General features: G+C 40.0%; 1 protein-coding gene across 2 annotated transcripts in view; it reads left to right on the plus strand.

Moving 5' to 3' along the window:
• Positions 1-10,543, plus strand: part of LOC311059264 (uncharacterized protein) — a 30,343-nt gene extending 19,800 nt beyond the window's left edge. For both annotated transcript variants that reach the window (XM_084077016.1, XM_084077017.1), the window contains exons 10-14: positions 416-487; positions 656-784; positions 1,276-1,385; positions 2,157-2,415; positions 4,037-10,543. In XM_084077016.1, the coding sequence (XP_083933142.1) occupies positions 416-487; positions 656-784; positions 1,276-1,385; positions 2,157-2,415; positions 4,037-4,111 (645 nt within the window). In that variant the 3' untranslated portion in view covers positions 4,112-10,543. The remainder of the gene's footprint in view (positions 1-415; positions 488-655; positions 785-1,275; positions 1,386-2,156; positions 2,416-4,036) is intronic.
• The last annotated feature ends 11,188 nt before the right edge of the window (positions 10,544-21,731 follow it).

Here is a 21,731-nt window from a genome sequence, read left to right on the forward strand (position 1 = left end):
CTCAGCCCTAGAAAAAAAGAGAGAAAAGAGCGCATCTGTTTGGCTTGAGTAAAAATCTCCAACAAGGTGCTCTTTGGGTGACAAAATTGGTGCAAAAAAAGGGATGAGACCAAGGCACTCTTGTGGAAAAATGTAAAAGCCTTTAATAGTCTGGCTAATGCATAGCAAGATTACAAAATGATGCATTAGCCAGACTTTTACATTTTAAATGTTTGCCTTGGTCTCATCCCTTTTTTTGCACCAATCTCAGCCCCATTATAAAATTCAAAAAGTATAAAACGTGTGGGAAGAATTGTGGCCTAGTGCACTGGTTGTCAACAGTGCACTAGGACAGGACCCTCTGTGTACAAATGGAGCACAGACAGCACAACACAAACTCTCTCTCTCGCTCTCTCTCTCTCTCTCTCCCTCTCAGGGTGGTCCCTACCATGACTTACTCCACAGTATCCTGGGTGCTTACACCTGCTACAGACCTGACATTGGCTATGTGAGTCTGAGCACACACACACACACACACAAAACATCGCTCATATTATCACGTTCCAGAAATATCACCAAAAAATAGACTTTAAAACACACGGTGAACTACTAATGTTCAGAGAGGAGTGCTCTTCTTATTACTTATTATTGTACTGTAACTTGTGTGTGTGTGTAGGTGCAGGGCATGTCGTTCATTGCTGCGGTGTTAATTCTAAACCTGGAGGAGGCTGAAGCCTTCATCACCTTCGCTAACCTGCTCAACAAACCCTGTCAGATGGCCTTCTTCAGAGTAGACCACGAACTGGTACGTGCACACACACACACACACACACACACACACACACACACACACACACACACACACACACACACACACACACACACACACACACACACACATGCGTGTGTCATGCACACAACATAGCTGATCTACAAGCTGTGAGCTTGTAGGCAGCTAAGTATTGTAAGCAACTAAGTATAAATCAAGGCGAACTCAACTAACAATCTTATAACCATAAAGCAACCCTTTTTCTTGTGAGGAGCAGGAACATACAACTATTATTGTTCCTCTCTCCATGTTGAAGTACTTTGCTATATTGTTCCTCTCTCCGTCCTCCAGATGTTAAAGTGCTTTGCTATATTGTTCCTCTCTCCGTCCTCCAGATGTTAAAGTGCTTTACTATATTGTTCCTCTCTCCGTCCTCCAGATGTTAAAGTGCTTTGCTATATTGTTCCTCTCTCCGTCCTCCAGATGTTAAAGTGCTTTGCTATATTGTTCCTCTCTCCGTCCTCCAGATGTTAAAGTACTTTGCGGCGTTCGAGGTGTTCTTCGAGGAGAATCTTCCTCATCTGTTCAACCACTTCCAGACCAACAGTTTGACCCCTGACCTTTATCTCATTGACTGGTGAGTCTGTTCTGATAGGACCTTGAGTCTACAACATCAACAACATACTGTAGCATGGAGTTATTCATCTGTTGTTACTTGGTAACCTTCTTTCAAATTAATTAACTCAATTCCCTGTGTTATTCATTCTCCTTAGTGTACTTTTCGTGTGGGTTTATGTGTCTGTTTTAAATACTATTTATCTTGCAAAATCTTTGTTACCTACTTTTCATATGTGCACAAAATATATTGGGGTTCAAGAGGTTAAGTGAAAACTTAACCTCTTGACTAACATACTGTATTGACCAGTCCTTTTCCCCTCTTCCAAATCTCAATTTAAAAAATTGATTCGATTGAATTTGATTAGCTAGATTAACTAATGGGCCGTAGCTACAGTATATATATATTTGTTGCTGTCGGGCAGAAACCAACTCCATTTTGACGCTCTAATTTTTTTTTCCATAAATCAGTGCTATTGAACACCCTTTACGTCTGTGTATTAGTAAAAAAATATATTGAACCAATGAAAACTTTCTGCTAAACCAGCTAACTCCACCAAAGGGGGGTGGAGTTAGCTGGTTTTGCTGACTCCAGGCTCCACCCCCTTTTGTCCTCAAACCTCATTGTGAGCTTGGAGGTCCATTCAGCTGTACTTATCAAATGATGAACAAAACCTCCTAGCTCCACTTTTTGTTTAGTTTAACATTTTGGAGTGAGCTGGTTTCTGCCCGACGGCAGAGAGATAATACGTTTGCCTGATTGGTCCATCCATTCACCCGTGTCACCTTGCAGGATCTTCACGCTGTACAGCAAGTCCCTGCCGCTGGACGTGGCGTGCCGCGTGTGGGACGTGTTCTGCCGCGACGGCGAGGAGAGCCTGTTCCGCACGGGTCTGGGCATCCTGCGGCTCTACGAGGAGGTCCTGCTGCAGATGGACTTCATCCACATCGCCCAGTTCCTCAGCCGGCTGCCCGAAGACCTGGCCTCCGACACGCTGTTCACCGCCATGGCCAACACGCACATGGTCAGCGGCAACAGGCGCTGGGGGCAGGTGAGTCACGTTGTTGTCACTCGCTGTGTGTTGGGGGGGTGCGCCGATGGCCGAGTGTTTAACCCATTGAGACCTGAAGCCAATTCTACATAGTCTCCTAAATCTCAACAGTTTTCTGAAAAACGTATGTTTCTATATCAGTGGTGCTCAATCTTTTTCATGTCAAGGACCCCCAAAATTATATGTATTTGGCCGCAGACCCCCATCAAAATATTTTGTTCCAGGGACCCCCAGAAGCAAAGATTTGAGTTAAAAATGTTCGCTTTAAAAATATATATATTCAAAGATTTGCATACATTTTCACGATTTTTCAAAAATAGCAGATCTACAAGCTCGTAGCGCGGCACTCGGTGCCGCGCTACGAGCTTGTATATCTGCTATTTTTGAATAGCCCAAAGTGTAAAATAATGCTTTTTAGCTCAAATCTAAAAATGACACAGTTCCAGGTCTTAATTAGCCTGACACTCAGCCTGAATTTTCATTTCGTTTCACTCCATTATTCAGTCTGAAAGCCCTCTCAATGCAGCCGATTGCTGAGATGGGGGCGTGGCCAAAGTTTTTTTTTTCAAAGACTCTTTGGCGATTGGTTCATACTGGATTATCCCGATCCCGATTCGTCGTACAGATTTTCAACCGAGGCTGAGACCTCCTATGAGAGCGTCGCCAGACCAGAATCGCCTGAACATATTTTTTTAATGGGCGTGGCTAGCGATTCACGGGCTGGAGCCAGGCTAGGTCTTAATGGCTTAAGGTGCATAGTCGCATACCCATGGATTAAAGTTCTCAGTCACTATTCCACAGAAGCCAGCATGTCTTCTATGGAAGCATGTTGCGCAGCAAAAACAGCCAACCTACAAGCTCTCAGATAGGCTGCTTTTGGTTATTATTTTAAGATTAGAGCATTTGAAGTTGTCAAACTAGCAATTATGTTCAGAAGCATGTTCCATAAAACCCTAATGAGCTTGGATATTAGGGCAAAGGTTAAAGCCTCACTCTGTGATTTCTTCACCTGGTTGGCAGTACGTTGAACGGCAGGAACAATATTACTAAAACATCATCATTTTACATATTGTATTAATAGGTCAGGAATTGTATAGGATTGTTCATGTTTTCACACATCGCACATTAGGAGGACTTGGCCATACGAAGGGTCGTGAGATTTTATTTTGCTTTAATCCAGGCTTATTATACCATATAAGCTCTAGTGCAGCCTGACAGGGAGTCGCAGGTTCGATTCCCGAGCCAGACGACCTTTGCTGCGTGTCACTCCCCACTCTCTCCCTGTTTCCCGTCACTCTCCACTGTACTATCCAGATGAAGGCAGAAAAGCCCCTAACATATCTTATATTTTTTATTGTCCATTGTTCTAGCTCAGTGGTTGTCAAACATTTTCATATCAAGGACCCCCAAATTGATATGTATTTGAAAAGGTTTTGTGCCAGGGACCCCCATAAGAGAAGGTTTCTCGACAATAAGCCGAGCTACAATCTCACAAGCTTTGCGATGCGAGATAGTAGATCAGCTACTTTGGAATAGCCAAAAATGAAAATGGCTAAAGTGTTGATTTGAACTGTTCCTCGTTTTTGCTGTCAAGGAGACTAACGTTGTGTCTCTTCACCAGGTGTTTTCTGCCTTGATGAAGGACGCAAATAAAGAAATGGACAAGAGTAACTACAGCCCAGCTCTGCGAAGTTAACACTAGTTAGCCAACACTAATTAACCAGCGCTCTCTAGCCACGGGCCTCTCGACCGCTAACTAGCGGAAAAAAGTTGGAAGTGAACCTTGGACGTCAATGGCCAGCTAGCCACCGTAGCTGAGGAGCTTAACGCTACAAAGCTTGACGCTAACATTGATCAGCTATAAAGTTTGAATCTCAATTGAAAGGCTAGCATGATGATGCTAGAATGTGAGCCATGATGGATACATGTAGTGGCTAACCCAGAAATAAAGTTAAAAAACCCCAATACCAGTATTAAGACTGCTGGCCCCCGTTCTTCTGCTTCTGGTGGAGAAGGTTGGAGAGCCCCTGTCCTTCTGCCTTAGGTGGAGAAGTCTTGAGATGTCCTGTTTCTTCTTTTCTTTGTGGAGAAGGTTGGAGATGTCATGGCCTTCTCTCTCGTGGAGAAGCTTGGAGATATGTCCTATTTTTTTTATTTTCTTGGAGGTGTCCTGTTCTTCTGTCATGGAGGAGAAAGTTGGAGATGTTCCGTTTTTTTCTCTTGGTGGAGAAGGCTAACTGTTCAACTCGGACTCAGTAGCAACAAACAAACCTAACTTTGTATCCCACCTGTCATAGTGACCGGTGGATTATTTAATATTCAGTAGATTATTTAACCCATTAGCCACTTTAAACATTACCACACAACTTCCCTTTTTTTGGGGGGAAGAGAACTGATTCTGGTAGAACTGATTGGACGTCAGCGTTCTGGACAAAAGAATACCAGCGTTCGTGTGATGGCTGTTAGACTTCAGGCCGAATGAGACATGAACTTGGTTTGTTTTGGATCCCTGCATAACATGACATACCAACATAGACATATTAACCACTTTTCAACCTGGCCTCTTCCTATTTTGGGCATGTTGTCACTAAAGGCGCAAATCTTAAAAGAAATTCTCAAAAAATTTAGAAAATAGCAGATATACGAGCTCACAACGCATCGCAACTTGTTGTGAGCTTGTATATCTGCTATTTTCGCCATCCGGTCGTATGACGAAGTATGTAGGGCTCAAGTCAATTGAGCCTGGGACTAGGGTCATGCAGGTTTTGTCCGATTTCGGTTCCAGTCATTATGTTTGGGGTTTTTTCTGTTGTTTTTTGTTTTAGTTTTTTACCCAAATCATGTGATTTGTTTCTGAAAGCTTCTAGTAGCTTTCCTCCAGGCAGTGAGTTGTTGTTTTTCCTCCACTACTGCTGAGCAGAAGTCAATCTGGAGTATAGGCTAAAATATCACACATACACTCCCATTCCAAATGACGGTGCTAATGTTTTTTCTAAAAGCGTAAAGAAAGAAAAAACTATTTTACACACAGCTTTTAGGTTATAGAAATCAGAGCCCTGTGGGTGTGAATTTAAATTAGAATTATTTATTGTGTCGTCTGTTGCTACCAAACACCTCGGTGGAAGCGTGGCAGGCATGGTTAGCGCCGCTATACTGGGTTTGGCTAAACAAGCAAGCTAGCTTCCATTATGTTTACAGCTCATCCTGCAGACATACTGAGAAAAAAATATGATGAACTCAATCCACATAATTATACCATCAGGAAGTAGAATTTATGCAAAAGTGGATCGGAAATTCAAAGAAATGTTTTAAAAACCATTATCAAAATTAGGATCAAAATGAAAATATGTGAAATGATTCAAATACAAAATAAAAACCCCTGAATGGATTTTAGGATATAGAAAGATAATCAGTTGTGTTAGCACTCAGCCTTTAAAGGATCCATTATGATTACATTAGTATTTCATGTTATCTAAATCTACCGAAATATACAGTTCATTTTAATTTCAACCATCTGTGGGCAAGCATACATGTGGAAACTATGCATGGTGGTAATGTGTGAACAGCATTAAAATATGAACATAATTTCGTCGTTGTCGGGTGGAAACCTCATATGTCCAAAACCGTTACATTTCAGGATTCAAATAAAAAAAATATCAAAAGTAGCAGATCTACAAGCTCAAAACGCAAAGCGATGCGTTTCATGCTTGTGGATGTGCTACTTTTGATGCTTTTGTGTGACGCTGTAGTATGATCAAGTAGGGCATTCATTTTACGAAAAAAAACAGAACTTAGAATATGGAGATGAGAGGTTTCTCCCCGACAGCAACGATTTGCAGTGTGGTCAGGGAAGATGGCTGCCTTCCAACTCCACCCTGTGCAACCTAACTGTGACGTCGGTTCGGCCATTTTGTATAAAAAGCACTAATGTTTAGGGGGGAGAGTTAGCATTTAAACATACTTGTGATACTAATTAATAATATGGATACTAATAATTCCAAATCAGAGAAGCCTTTATTTATAAAAAAAAAACACATATTGTATTGTTTTCAGATTATTAAAAATCATGTAACAGACATTTTACAGTTTATTTGTTTTGTTTTGTTTTTACTGTAAGGAAAGGCTTCCATGCGCCTATAAAAGCTCCATAAACTTGTTTTGTTGTTGTGTACACTTCAATATGATAGATTCTGTTGGGTATCTCAAGATAAAAACTTATGGGCAAATTGTGTGAACTCTCTAGAGCGGTGAAGATGTTTGGTTGGAGTTCATAATCAAGCTTAATTTGCTACACCGTAGTATGAGGGACACCCTCGTACCATGTTGAATTGTTTTTAGCTTAAAGCGGCAATCCATAACGTTCATGTTTTTACCCAGGATTCAAACGTGGAAGGTTCTACTGTTGGGCTTGTATGGGACAGTTTGTTTGTGCAGTTTCTTTGATGCAATACCTCTCTTCAGCCTATAGGTGTCCTACCTTGACCACACGATCTAAATTTCCCAATAGAAGAGCAGGGAGATGAACAACCCCACCAGCAGTTCTGATATAATTATAAGTATTAACATGCTCTACCATACAGATTCTGAAGGACCTCCAAATTGATATGTATTTGGCCGCGTACCCCCATCTGAAAAGGTTTTGTGCCAGGGACCCCCAGAAGAGATTTATGTTTCCCCCCCCCCCAAACATTTTCAATATTTTTCAAATATCTTCAACAATAGCAGATGTTAAAGCTTGCAGTGTGGCACTAAGTGTTGTGCTGTGAGCTTGTAGATCTGCTATTTTTGAAAATCCAACATATAAATAGATGAAGTGGTTAAAATGATTGTGATGCTGTTAACTATTTCCGCTGGGGACCCCCTGGAACCTGAGATTGTTCAAAATGTTTTATTCATACACAAAAAAGTTACGGATTGCAGATTTATGGCCATCATAATAGAGGATACCATAAAATCACACAAAAGAAAACACTTGAATGATTTTACTCAATGGATTTAAAATAAATGATGACACCCGCAACTGTTGAGTTTACAGTAATAACCGGTAGAAATGCAGAAATGCAGAAATTACGATTGATGATTTGTTGATGATTTACAAGCTCACAACGCAACAAGTTGTGAGCTCGTAGGTGGTGTAGAGCAGTAGTTTTCAAACTTTTTCGTGCCAACGACCCCCAAATTGATATGTATTTGGCCGCGGACCCCCATCTGAAAAGGTGTTGTGCCAGGGTCCCCCAGAAGAGAAGATTTGTGTTAAAAACAATTATAAATTATTCAAACTGTTTCAAACGGTCAAGATTTTTCAAAGCAGATATACAAGCTCACAGCGCTGCAAGCTTGTATATCTGCTATTTTTGATTAGCCAACGTTTAAAATATTGCTAATGTGAATCTAACCTACAGTACACCTCATCCTTACCTCTGTCACTCTCTCTCTGACACACACACCACACTATTATATCGTCTCTGTTGGGTGGAAACCTCATATGTCCAAAACTTTACTTTTCAGGATTGAAATAAAAGAATAGCAAAAGTAGCAGATCTACAAGTTCAAAACGTGTCGCTCCGCACCGCTTTTCGAGCTTGTAGATCTGCTACTTTTGGCGCTTTTGTGTGACGCTGTAGTATGATCAAGTAAGGATGTTAATTTACGAAAACACACACAAAGTTACACTATGTAGATAAGAGGTTTCTGCCCGACAGCAACGACAACAACACTCATTCTGTTTCTCTCTTCCCTGTTCACACTCACAGAGCACTATTACTCATACAAATATACTAAATCTCCACTTTATAACTCACACACATACAGTAAAATTCTCCTACAGACAGCTATTCTAAATCTCCAATTTGTAACTCATACACATGCACACACATACACAGACACCAGCGTATGAGTGGCCCTAGCAGCCAGTGGCAGGTTAACATTTATAATATTAACTGATGATTATTTAATGTGACCCACTCTGTTTTCAGAACCATGGACAGCGATTGTGCTGATTCCTGATTAGTGTGATTGAGCAATAACTATTCGTGCAAAGTTGGCTGATTAGGGATCATCAGTGGAGTCGCTGTCCTTGGTGCTGAAATAATAATTTTGCCAGCAGGAGTTTGGCTTTAATTATCAAACTAACCTGAACATCAGTCAGCTGGTGCTGTTAGCTGCTCCTGCTAAATCCCTCTGATCAAACAAAGTGAATCATTTTTGTTTCCATCCAAATGCCAAGCTAAATTATAAGGGGGGTGAGTGATTTTCATTCTTTATTTTCTTTCTTTTTTTTGTTAAATAAGTGTTAATTGCTCTATATTCCAATGTATTCCTTCCTATATTGTTCAGTAATAGGTGGTCTCCCCATCTCTACAGCTTTAAACAGAAAAAAAAATGTTGGTTCGGGATACCAATTTGTATCCAATCAGGAGAGACAACTCATACAGGATAAACAAGTGCAATTAGAAGTGATGAAACAAAGAAATTGGAAATGGAACACACAATATACAATTGAAGCTGATATATTATCTTTCTAGGGGATCTCTCTGCTGACTGCATCCTGACAAATATGTATTTTCTGTTTCCCAAAGAGCTGGAGAGATGTTTAGATGTTTTTTTGTTGTTCCATTTCTATCAACCAGGCTGGTGTGACTAAACTGGACATAGTTACACTGAACACACTAAGTAGAGATACTAATAATTTGCTGTTTTTTGGGGGGGTTTGACATTGAATGATTTTTTTTTAAAGTTTCCATTCTCCTTTTCTAATGTGACACATCACGAGTTGGCATGAGAACACTTTGGATAAAGCTGCAATCCTTAAGTTACATCCTCTCCCAATGGAGAGAGGTTATTGCAACTTTTAACACCCGGGATTTGAACCTGGGTCTCCCACATGGGACACCAAACATCTACCTACCTACCCACTCTTCCAAGATTCTATCCCCGATTGGCCAGGCAAGATATTGTGCTTATGTAGGGAAACCACCTCCAACCACTGCAGATGTACTAGTTATATTGTATGAACCACATGAACCCTAGCCTCCATATTCTGAAGCAAACATTCTGCGGAATTAGCTGATCTACAAGTGTTGTGAGCTTCATAGATCGGCTAGTTTCGGCAAAGAGATTTGGTGTGTAGAGTGGAAAAGGTGGAGGCCAAGTATGGGGACCCCAGTCAACAAAGTATATAGGGTTTAAGTGAGAAACAATATCATACAGGTTTGTTAAAATAACATTCATTTAAAATGAGTCCCGGATTGCAGCTCTAATGTGTTTGCAGTCTAAATTAAAACAATGTTACTACTACGGCTGTGAATTGAAAAACTCACCAACAACCAACGAGGAACTTAAAAACGAGGGGTGGGAGGAGGGAAAGATGTTTGTGTGATGATGGGGGGGTTGAAGACACCAGTGTGAGTGAGTGAGAGACGGTATGAATGAGCTGGTTGTGAGTTGTCTCGCAAAGCCAGGCGTTCAGAGATCTCTTGCTACAGCTACATCTGGTGACCTCTAAATTCAATGAATGGGCTGAAACTGGGTGGTAACGATTTAGATGTCACCAGACGTATCAGTAAGGGGGGATTTCTGATCGTCTGGCTATACAAGACTGGTCCTAGTGTCACAGGATGGCCGGTATTGAAAGTTTTGTAATAGTTGGACAGTTGGAAGTGGAGAGAATGAGTATGAGAATCAGTAAAACTCTGGTTGTTAATCTAACTCTGAGAGGATACTAAAGTAACCAAATGGACCCTCTCTGAATTACAAGTGGATTAACTCTGAGAGGATACAAGGGTCCATTTGGTTAGATTTGTATCCTCTCAGAGTTCCAGTGGATACATTAACTCTTGAGGACCTTAGTGTGTAACATCAGCTCTGCTCTGGTGGGGGTTTTCTTGTGTTACCACCAGATGACTATAAGTGTTTGTAATTGTAAATAATCAACTTGGGGCCTATAAAACCTTAACTTTGCGTGTGTGACCTCGATCCATCGAGCCGACATTTTATGTCAAGTCCTGGTCCAGATATCATCAGCGCTAGTGGGAGCACAGGAACATGGCTCTGGATGTATTTGTACAGTGTATGTAATGTATATGTACGCGTTTGTATAAGAAAATGTCATTGGAGTGGATTGGTTTTTATTGTCTCCGCCAGGAGACTATGTTTTCACTTTCCGTCCCCCCCCCCCTCGGCCAAGCTAACATTGGTCAAGCCTCACGTGACACGTGACAATACGGTGAAATAGTGTGATCTGATTGGCTAGTGACGTATAGCGGCCTATAAATACATGTGTCACTTTGAAAGAGTCTTAGCCTCTTTCAAAGTGAGGTAAGACAGGAATAATCACGAAATGGCTGAGAAATGGCGGAGCAATACATTATGTAGACACACTGGTGTCATCACAATATGTAATATAAATAGCTTAGACAGGATTAATCAAGAACAGCACATTCCAGTACAAACTGAGATCACAGTTAATGACACAGTGCAACTAACTCTTATTATGCAAACTGAAGAAGCTAATCATTGTCTGCAAATCGATGAAGAACCAAAGGCGCAACGCCAACAGGAGAAGGACAAAGCTAAGAAACAAAGACGAAGAACATCTATTTATAGCGGCCTATAAATAGATGTGTCACTTCGGAGCGCTGCGGTGCGCATTCCGAAGTGACATCAGTACCATCAGCCAAGCTAACATTTAGTGGTTACATGTCGCCTTTCCGACAGACGGATAGGACACTTACACAGACAGGAGGGATAGGACACTTACACAGACATGACGGATAGGACACTTACACAGACAGGACGGATAGGACACTTACACAGACAGGACGGATAGGACACTTACACAGACAGGACGGATAGGACACTTACACAGACAGGACGGATAGGACACTTACACAGACAGGACGGACAGAACACTTACACAAACAGGACAGATAGGACACTTAAACAGACAGGACGGATAGGACTTACATAGACAGGATGGATAGGACACTTATACAGACAGGACGGATAGGACACTTATACAGACAGGACGGATAGGACACTTACACAGACAGGACGGATAGGACACTTACACAGACAGGACGGATAGGACACTTACACAGACAGGACGGATAGGACACTTACACAGACAGGACGGATAGAACACTTACACAGACAGGACGGATAGGACACTTATACAGACAGGACGGATAGGACACTTATACAGACATTGTGTCATGTTACTATGACACAGTAACATGATCAATTTTTTGTAAGAATTAGAACATAAGAATTAGAACATTCCCAACATTCCCAACACAAGTCTGCTGGCGGAGACTTGTGCTCCGAGGAGCACTTTTTCTAGTTTTTCATTTATTTTCCTTTGCAGACAGAAATACGGAAATTGTAAAAAAAAAAAAAAACTGATAACATGATGGAGGTAATGGTATTTGCACCTGTAATGATCTGAACGATTTCCCCTCCAATGTCACAGATACAAACTTTAAATATTTCTCTTTTTTTCATCCCGGAAATTGGTCCATTTATTAAAATTAATTCAAATTGTATCATTTATTTTATGCTTTGATTTGATCTTTTGTTTAAATTCATTTAAACCTTTTTTGGGTATTTTGTCTTTTTACAATTTGTTTGTCCAATTTCAATGTACAGTTTTCATAATGCCTTACAGGTTCCTGTATATAAACTAGAATGGATACTAGTTGAACGTGTAAATAAACATCTCAAAGACTTATGTCTGATGTGTACTGGTGATGTGTTATTTTACATGTATTTTACAACACTGCAGTCCACTACTTAGGTCGGGGGAGGTCGGGGTATCTTAGTATAATCTGACATTCAATTCCAATTAACTTCTGAAACAATTATTTGACTGATTTTACTTTCAGAACCCAAATAAAACATTGCTTCATTTTTCAAATAGTCACTTCCAAATTGAAGCTCCGATTATACTAAGATCCCATAGGCACTTTGAGGTGTGGGGGTATCTTAGTATAATCTGAGATTCAATTCGAATTCACTTCTGAAAAGTCTATTTTACTGATTTTCGTTTCAGAACCTAAATAAAACATTGCTTCATTTTTCCAATTTTCTAGCCCACATTTCCCCATTTTTTCATCCCAGAATAAAAACCAAAGAATGTCTTAATTTTTCCAATTTTCTAGCCCACCAAAAAATCAGGAAAATGCTACATTTTCTGATATTCTGATTAGTATTTTGGCATCTTTTGATTTGGGACTGACACTGAAAAAAGCTCTTAAAAACGACTTTTGCCATTTCTTCATCCGAGAACAAAAATCAAAGAATGGCTTCAATTTTCCAAATGTTTTGCCTATCCAAATATCAGGAAAATGCTCCATTTTTCTGATATTCTGATTAGTATTTTGGCATCTTTTGATTTGGGACTGACAAAGGAAAATATCTTTATTAGTGAACCAGACTATTGTTATCCTCCGAGGCCATAACAGTTTATTTTGAACCGCATCTCCTCCCACAATTTATTTTTCCCAATTTAGTGCCATATGTCAAAATGACCGACTTCACCGGGAATCGTGTGCTTGTATTTTGCTAAGAGATTGGTTTCATAGTTTAATTGATATTGATTTATTAGTGCATTAAATGTCCCCATCCACTTTAATGGGAAAATGAAAAAACTCCCATTCAAGTATTTATTTCTCAGAAACCGTAAGGGCTAGAGTTTCAAGACTTGGAGGGGTGGTTCATGATTTAGTCCAAAATTATTGGGAAAAAAATTACACCAGTCGGCCTCATGGTGGCGCTATAACAGCCCACTTTACGTTTTGGCCTATAACTCTTGAACCGTAGGTCGTAAATTAAAAATATTTTTTCCCTAGATTCCTTGGGTCATGACGCATTTGTGTCAGGATAGATTTTCCGCCATTTTTTATTTTCATCAAAACACACTTTTAGCTCCTCCTCCCACATATTTTGTCCAAATTTTCTATGTCAAAAATCGGTACACATGATCTCTGGGCCCATGCGATAAACATATCCAAACGGCATTTTGATAGACCTTACCGTTCGTCCGTAAATGGCTTCCAAAGTTAGTGGGAGGGGCCTGTTTTACCAAAAATGCCAGAAATCACGAACGAAACGTCCGGTGAATCCCAAATTTGAATCACATGTTGAGGATGGTTTACTCAACAAATCCCCAAAAGCATTTCCATTTTGACCCATAGGGGGCGCCACAAATGCACAAAATGTAACCGAGGCAAAAACATGATTTTTGGGGGGATCAGTCCTCTCAAAATGAAATAAAAGCGATATCAGGAGTGACGTGACAATACGATTGGTCTGTTACATTGGTGGGAGGGGCCTATTTATTTAGTGGGAGGGGCCTATTTCATAAAATCAAAACGGCACGTATCACGAAGGCAGGATCCGATCGGCACCCGATTCGAATGGCACGTCACACGGCCTCCGACGGTATTCCTCCCGGTGTATCCCTCGAGTCGTGATACGGTCGGCGCAACCACACTTTGCAATTTCCCCCAGGGGCCCCCATCTGAAAAATATTTAGTGCCAGGGACCCCCAGAAGAGAAAAGTTATGTTAAGAAATTCAACATCATTCAAAATGTTCCAAACATTTTCAAGATGTTTCAAACATTTTTAAAAATATCAGATGTACAAGCTCGCTGCGCCGCCTCGAAGTGACGCGCTGTGAGCTTGTAGATCTGATATTTTTGAATGGCCAAAGTATAAAATATGGATGAAGTGGTTAAAATGATTGTGATGCTTTTAAATTGAATCGATTTTTTTTTGTTTTAAAACATACTGGTTTTAAATAGACAATTTATTCAAATATGTAAATATACACGACTCACATATGCAAAGTACAAAAGTATTCACATTAAAATATACTTAAGTGCTGAAAGTAAAAGTACTCATTTTGCAGAATATCCCATTTCACAAGTTTCCAAATGTGTAAAAATGCTTTGAAAACAGCAGATCTACAAGCTCACAACGCATTGTGAGCTTGTAGATTTCAAATAGCCTAAGTATGCATAGGACTGTAGTGGTTAATGCATGTTTTGTAATCATATTAAACATCTATAAAGTAACTAGTAACTAAAGCTTTCAAGTAATTGTGGTGAAGTAAAAGTACAATATTTGCCTCTGAGATGTAGTGGAGTAGAAGTAAAGGTATTGAAAATACTCAAATAAAGTACAAATACCTCGAAATTGTACGTAAGTACAGGAGTACATGTACTTAGTTACTTTACACCGCTGCTCTGCACAGGTGAAGATGATTTAGTGTTGATGAGTAAAAATCAGTCTGTGGGGATCTATTCACTCTGCAGGATGAAGATCCGGTCAGAAAACGCAAATGGTTTGTCCATGTGACGTTCGTTTGAACGTGTTCAACGCACCGGATCCAGTAGGCGGGGCTTTAAACCGGATGTGAATACCGATTTAAAAAAAGACGCAGGCCCACTACGTCTGCTTTCAAACATTTTAGCTTGCACCACGTCGCGCCGCTCTGCTGAAGGTAATGTTTGATTTATATCTAAAGTTTAAACACTCACTGTGTGGGGGTTTGTTGATCTAACCCTGCCATATGTTTATGTGTGTTTATAAATCTACTTTAGTCTTGGATCAAGACGGCCCGTCAGGGATTGTATTATTTATGGTGATCGAGTCTGATGTTTGTTGGTAGTTTTAAACGGATCATAAATCCTCATAAATGAACCCAATCCAACATATAGAGTGTTTAAACACAAAGACACGGATGTTACCCGTCCATACGGGTCTGTTGTGTTCCGTAATATTACGTAGAGTTTAATAAAGACGCCTTTTAGTCCCGTGTGTGTCTGAACGGCGTTCTAATTCCACATTTACATGGACATTTACCTGCTGCAACAGCGCCACTTCACCAAATAGTTTGTGGTTCTGTGTTTAAGGCTCGTGCGTCTATACTTATGTATGCATTGTAAATATAAAGTGATATTATCTTAAAGCCACAGATGTTATCCGTACATACGGGGTGTTAGTGTTCAGTTAATGTTCAGTAAAGATTAATAAAGAAGTGTTTTAATCCCCTCTGTGGACGAACGTCATTGTATTTCCTGGATTACATGGGGTGTAATACCGGTGTTCACCTGCAACAGCGCCACTTACACCCATTGAATGATATATACAGTGATGTTCAGACAGACCAGATTGAAACATTTATTTATCAAATAATACGGAATATTACTGAACATAAAGGGTCTGTATGGTGGGATAACATCTGTGGCTTTGGGATAAACACGTTATATCTAGAGTAACATACATTTATCAAGATGTTTTAGACTTTAACATGGAACTAACTACAAACACTATTTTTGGAGAGTGTTAAGAATGTCAAAGATAGGATAATAATAATAATGTCATTTTATTTGTACAGCACTTTTCACATGTCATACTTTTCATGAAATATCTAGAACAAAACAAATGTAAAAGCCCTAAGGATAGAGATTAAACTGAGCTAAATTGTAACATAAAATAAATAACACTCAGGCAGGATAATAAGTAAACTAAATATCGATATCAAAATCGATAAGAAGAAATCTGAGTCTTGATCTAAGGCTGAGATGAAACTATAATATCGCCTCTATCGGGAGGAAACCATAGAATGTCCCAAACTGTTACTTTTCAGGATTAAAAAATGGCAAAAGTAGCAGATCTACAAGCTCAAAACGTGTTGCTTTGTGCCACGTTTCAAGCTTGTAGATCTGCTACTGTTGATGGTACTACTTGAAAATGTGTCCACATTTTTCAATATGTTTTTTTAAAGCCAACATTTTTAACACTAATATTTGCTTCTGGGGGGATTCTACAAATGTCTTCTAAATCAGTGGTTCTCAAACTTTTTCGTGCCAAGGACCCCCAAATAGACATTTATTAGCCCGCCGACCCCCATTTGAAAAGATAAGCCAGGGACCCCCATAATAGAAGATTTTTACGGCTCTCTAGCAGTGATTTTCAACCATTTTAATTTCAAAGACCCCCAGTTTGACATGCATTAGGGCTACAGACCCCCATTTAATGGCATGTATGTCTCTGGGAGCCCAATTCATATTGTAAAATCAATGTTAATTTAGCTCTGAGAGTGTACAAATGGAACCAAATGGACCCTAACGGGTCCATTTGGTTCCATTTGTACACTCTCAGAGTTACAGACCCATAAGGGTCCATTTGGTCCCTGTCCATCATTTAGCTGGGGACCCCCTGGAACCCCCTCAAGTACCCCTGGGGGTCCCCGGACCCCACTTTGAGAACCAATGTTCTAAATCATACGTTTTTTGAAAAAAACTTTTGTTGCTATAATCAAACTTTTTCATGTCAAGGACAAGGACCACCCAAAATGATATGTATATTTGTTCCAGGGACCCCCCAGAAGCAGAAATTTGAGTAAAAGAAATTCAGAAATTTTCACAATTTTTCAAAAAATAGCAGATATGCAGGCTCATAGCGCGGCACTCGGTGCCGCGCTATGAGCTTGTAGATCTACTATTTTTGAATAGCTAAATAATGGTTAAAGTGTTTACACTGACGCGTTCCCGGTCTTAAAGGGTTAACACTATAGCATACATGGGCAACTGGCGGCCCGGGGGCCACACGCGGCCCTCACCTTAACTTAATGCGGCCCGCAGCTTAATAGTGATATATTATTGATTTCAGCTGTTCCAATTCCAAACATGCAATCATGACCCGCTTTAATTACTTCAGTCTATATTATTAGTTCAATGACTTTATATCCAATGTATTTGTATTTAAGTTCATAAAGTTAACTTAATTATAAGCAAATCCATTTGAAATTAAATTAAAAAAAAAACTGTCAGGATTTCAATTCCAAAATAGCTGATCTACAAGCTCAAAACGCGTCGCGATGCGACGCGCTTTGAGCTTGTAGATCAGCTATTTTTGCTACTTTTGTGTGACATACTAGAATGACAAATTTAATTTACAAAAAAAGTAAAAATATGGAGATGAGGTGTCTGCCCCCGACAGCAACAATAATATGCAATGTGTCCCTCTGGAGTGAGTGTGGAAATATAGTGGCCCTCTACACCATCAAAGTTGCATCACCCCTGCACTATAGCCCATTGGTTCTCAAAGTGGGGTCCGGGGACCCCCAGGGGTCCTTGAGGGAGTTCCAGGGGGTCCCCAGCTAAATGATAGATTAGGCACCAAATGGACCCTTATGGGTCTGTAACTCTTGAGAGTGTACAAATGGAACCAAATGGACCCTAACGGGTCCATTTGGTTCCATTTGTACACTCTCAGAGTTAAATTAACATTGATTTTACAATATGAATTGGGGTCCCAGAGACATACATGCCATTAAATGGGGGTCTGTAGCCCTAATGCATGTCACACTGGGGGTCCTTGAAATTAAAATGGTTGAAAATCACTGCTAGAGAGCCGTAAAAATCTTCTATTATGGAGGTCCCTGGCTTATCTTTTCAAATGGGGGTCCGCGGGCTAATAAGAGTCTATTTGGGGGTCCTTGGCACGGAAAAGTTTGAGAACCACTGCTATAGCCTACTTAAAAACTGTATTTTCTATTATTATTGTTATTATTATACAATGTATTAAATTTAATGTTGGTATATATCTGTGTCTTGCAGGTTAATCATGCGGTGACCTTCTGCAGAGTGGACTAAATCTACTTCATACAGTGAGTTAAAAACGCTGAGTCATGGCTCCTAGCTATGACTCAGCGTTTGACTCGCTGTATGAATGCTTCAGGGAAGGTTCAAAGGATGGATGGAGTCATCAGGAGATAGCTGGTAATAGAGTGTCTGTAACTCAGGACAAGGGGCTTGAAGATGGAACCTCGATGGAGTCGACGCAGCAACGAGGCCCCGAGAGCTGAAACGTATAACGGTGCCAACGAACGTTCTCCGTTTGAGATACAAGGCGTACGGTGCTCGGGACGTGGTGCCATACAACCTACGCGGCTCTATTAATACCGGCTATCTTCAACCGAGCGGCGGGAGGCCCCACACGGTACGTACCTGGATCACACCTGGCCAGCAGTGGTGGAAAGTAACTAGGTGCATTTACTTGAGTACTGTATTAAGTGCAATTTCAAGGGATTTGTACTTTCCTTGAGTATATCCAAATTTCAATACTTTTACTTTTACTCCACTACATCTCGGATCCAAATATTGTACTTATTACTTCACTACATTTATTTGAAAACTTTATTTTAGTTACTTTGTAGATTTTGACTATAATTAAGAAAAAAATTGATTAACCACTTCAGCCCTATATACATTTTGGCCATTTGAAATTAGCCGATCTACAAGCTCACAATGCGATGCGACGCATTGTGAGCTTGTAGATCGGCTATTTTTAAAAGATTTTAATATATTTTGAAAACTTGTGAAACGGGATATTCTACATAATGAGTACTTTTTATTTTTGGTACTTCAAGTACATTTTGATACCTGTACCTTTGTACTTTTACTCAAGTGAATTTTGAATTCTGGACTTTAACTTGTAACAGTATATTTCTACATTGCAGCAGTAGTGATACTTTTACTTAAGTAAAAACAAATCAGTATTTTCTTCCACCACTGCTGGCCATTATAAACCAGGGCTGTGTCACCATTACAAAATGGAAGTTGAAGATTCATTGTCACATGATTGATTGTGATCAAAGATTTAATTGTGTTTGAAGTTGAGCATGGGAACATTATGAATACAAATGTAATTTATTTTTGGCTTTTAGGGCTTCGTAAACAAAAGTTGCACAAGGTAGATATGACACATAATATACATTTAATTACAACAAATACATTCATAGTGGATTAGCAGAGTGGAAATAGCCAATCTACAAGCTCAAAACGTGTCGCATCGCAACACGTTTTGAGCTTGTAGATCTGCTATTTCCACAAAATGTTTGAAAATATATGAACATTTTTAACATGGTAATGATTATGACGATTATGCAAAACATAATTGCAAATTCAAATAATTGCAATTAGGCTATTGCGTAATAATTGTGACCGGTCTAGTATAAACCCTAGGGTTTTTATACTCATGGTAACTGATGGCTGATATCAGACATCACTTTGAGAGCCACTGGTCTAGCGGCTGAGAGCTGAACCAAGTCGTCTGTGGTTTTATTTTCAAGCCGAATCCCAACCCTCAACATTCTGCCTCCTCCAGTGTTATGGAGAAATTGGTGACCTGACAAAAGGTGTGTCCATCGTGTCCATCACATGTCAAACATCCCCAGCTAAATGATAGATTAGGCACCAAATGGACCCTTATGGGTCTGTAACTCTGAGAGTGTACAAATGGAACCAAATGGACCCTAACGGGTCCATTTGGTTCCATTTGTACACTCTCAGAGTTAAATTAACATTGATTTTACAATATGAATTGGGGTCCCAGAGACATACATGCCATTAAATGGGGGTCTGTAGCCACACATCTTTTGTCACATCTGACAAAAGATGTGTCCATCGTGTCCATCACATGTCAAACATCCAAAGTAAATCACTGCTGTTAGTTTATAAACAGAGTTGCTCTGTTCATAAACAAACGGTTGTTATTAACATTTGGACATGGTGATGTTTTTGTGAAGTACACAAGATGGTCGCATGTTTTCTGAAGGTCACCAATTTCACTGTAACACACAACCATGCTGGAGGTAGGAGGCACAAACTGGAGTTTTGGAATCGGCGGCCATATTGGAAATAAATCGGGCCTCTTCCTCACTCCCCTTCACAGGTGTTACGATGATGCTAATGAAGGCTCTGTTCCAAACGGACCCTTACGGGTGTAACTCTTTGAGTGTACAGATGGAAACAAATTACAGTCCATTTGGTTCCTTTTGTACACTCTCAGAGTTATGGGTGTCCTTTGAGAACCACTGTGCTACACTAAATAGAACAGAGCCTTCATTTGTATCATTGGTAACGTGGTAATGTGAAGGAAGTAAGGAAGAGGCCCAATCCTTGGCCAAATGATTATTCATGTGGGGGTCCTTGATATGAAAACATTTGAGAGCCAATGTCTTTAGTTGTTTCTGAAACTTGATGAAATGATAAGCATTGTAGACTTTACTTGAACATGGTGTTTGATACAGGAATAGACGGCGCCTCTTTGCTAAATTGGCAATGTTTCTCCCAAAATGTAAAGCAAATGAAGAATTTGCAAAAAAGCAGGGGTCTTCAACAGGGGGACCGGGACCCAGAGTTACTACAGGGGGTCCGCCAAATCATTTTTACATTAACCACTTGAACCCTAGCATCCCTTTGCTGAGGAGAACTTAAGCCAAAAATAGCAGATCTACAAGCTCACAACGCCTCGCGCTGCGAGGCGTTGTGAGCTTGTAGATCGGCTATTTTTTTAGCAAAGAGTTATAGGTGTAGAGGGGGGAAAAAAGAGCAGCAAAAGTTTATCTCAAACATAATTTCATACAATATAGAGGGGGTCCCTGCTTCATCTCTCTCTCAGCTAGGGGGTCCTTGGCCTGAAAACGTTGAAGACCCCTGTCTTAAAGGGATAGTTTAAAACACTTTTTTCCTATGGATTAGTCACCCCATGGAGACTTGAATTCATGGATATGTTTTTGTTTTTGTCTCATTCCTAAACCAATAATTTGATGGAGACACAAAGAGTCTCCTTTGTGCCTACCGGTCCATAATTCAAGGCTCCATGGGGTGACTAATCGATAGAAAAAAAGTATGTTTTTGGGTGAACTATCCCTTTGAAGTAATGTAAAGTATACATGATGTGAACATGTAGGGGTGGGTACATCATTATCAGACCTAAAACGTATTGTTTTATGCCCACAGTGGCTGTAGGCCAGTCAAGCATCTTCAAATCATGTACTTAAAGGAGTAGTTCACCCAAAAAATCACTTATTTTCTATAAATTGCACACCCCATGAAGCCTTGAATTCATGATTTAGTTTTTGTCTCATTACTAAGCCAATAATGTGATGACCGGGTGTATTTCCGGTAGGAGACACAAATAATTTACTTTGTGTCTCCTACCGGATACATTAGCCGGTAGGAGACGGGAATCTAATTATTGGCATAGGAATGCGACAAAAAAAATCCATGAATTCAAGGCTTCATTGCGTGTGCAATTGATAGAAAATAAGTCATTTTGTGGGTGAACTACTCCTTTAAGTTACTTAATTACTTACTTTGAGGAATAGGAACGGCCAATTACACATTGAATTGCCCACTTTTCCCGGGTGCCCACTCTTCTAGTTACAAAAGTGTTGATTTATTTTCATACATGTTCAATGTTCATGTACAATACAATTTAAATCCTTAATCGCAATTATTTG

The sequence above is a fragment of the Gymnoscopelus microlampas genome (genome assembly GCF_963454915.1).
Source record: "Gymnoscopelus microlampas genome assembly, chromosome: 13".
NCBI lineage: Eukaryota > Metazoa > Chordata > Actinopteri > Myctophiformes > Myctophidae > Gymnoscopelus > Gymnoscopelus microlampas.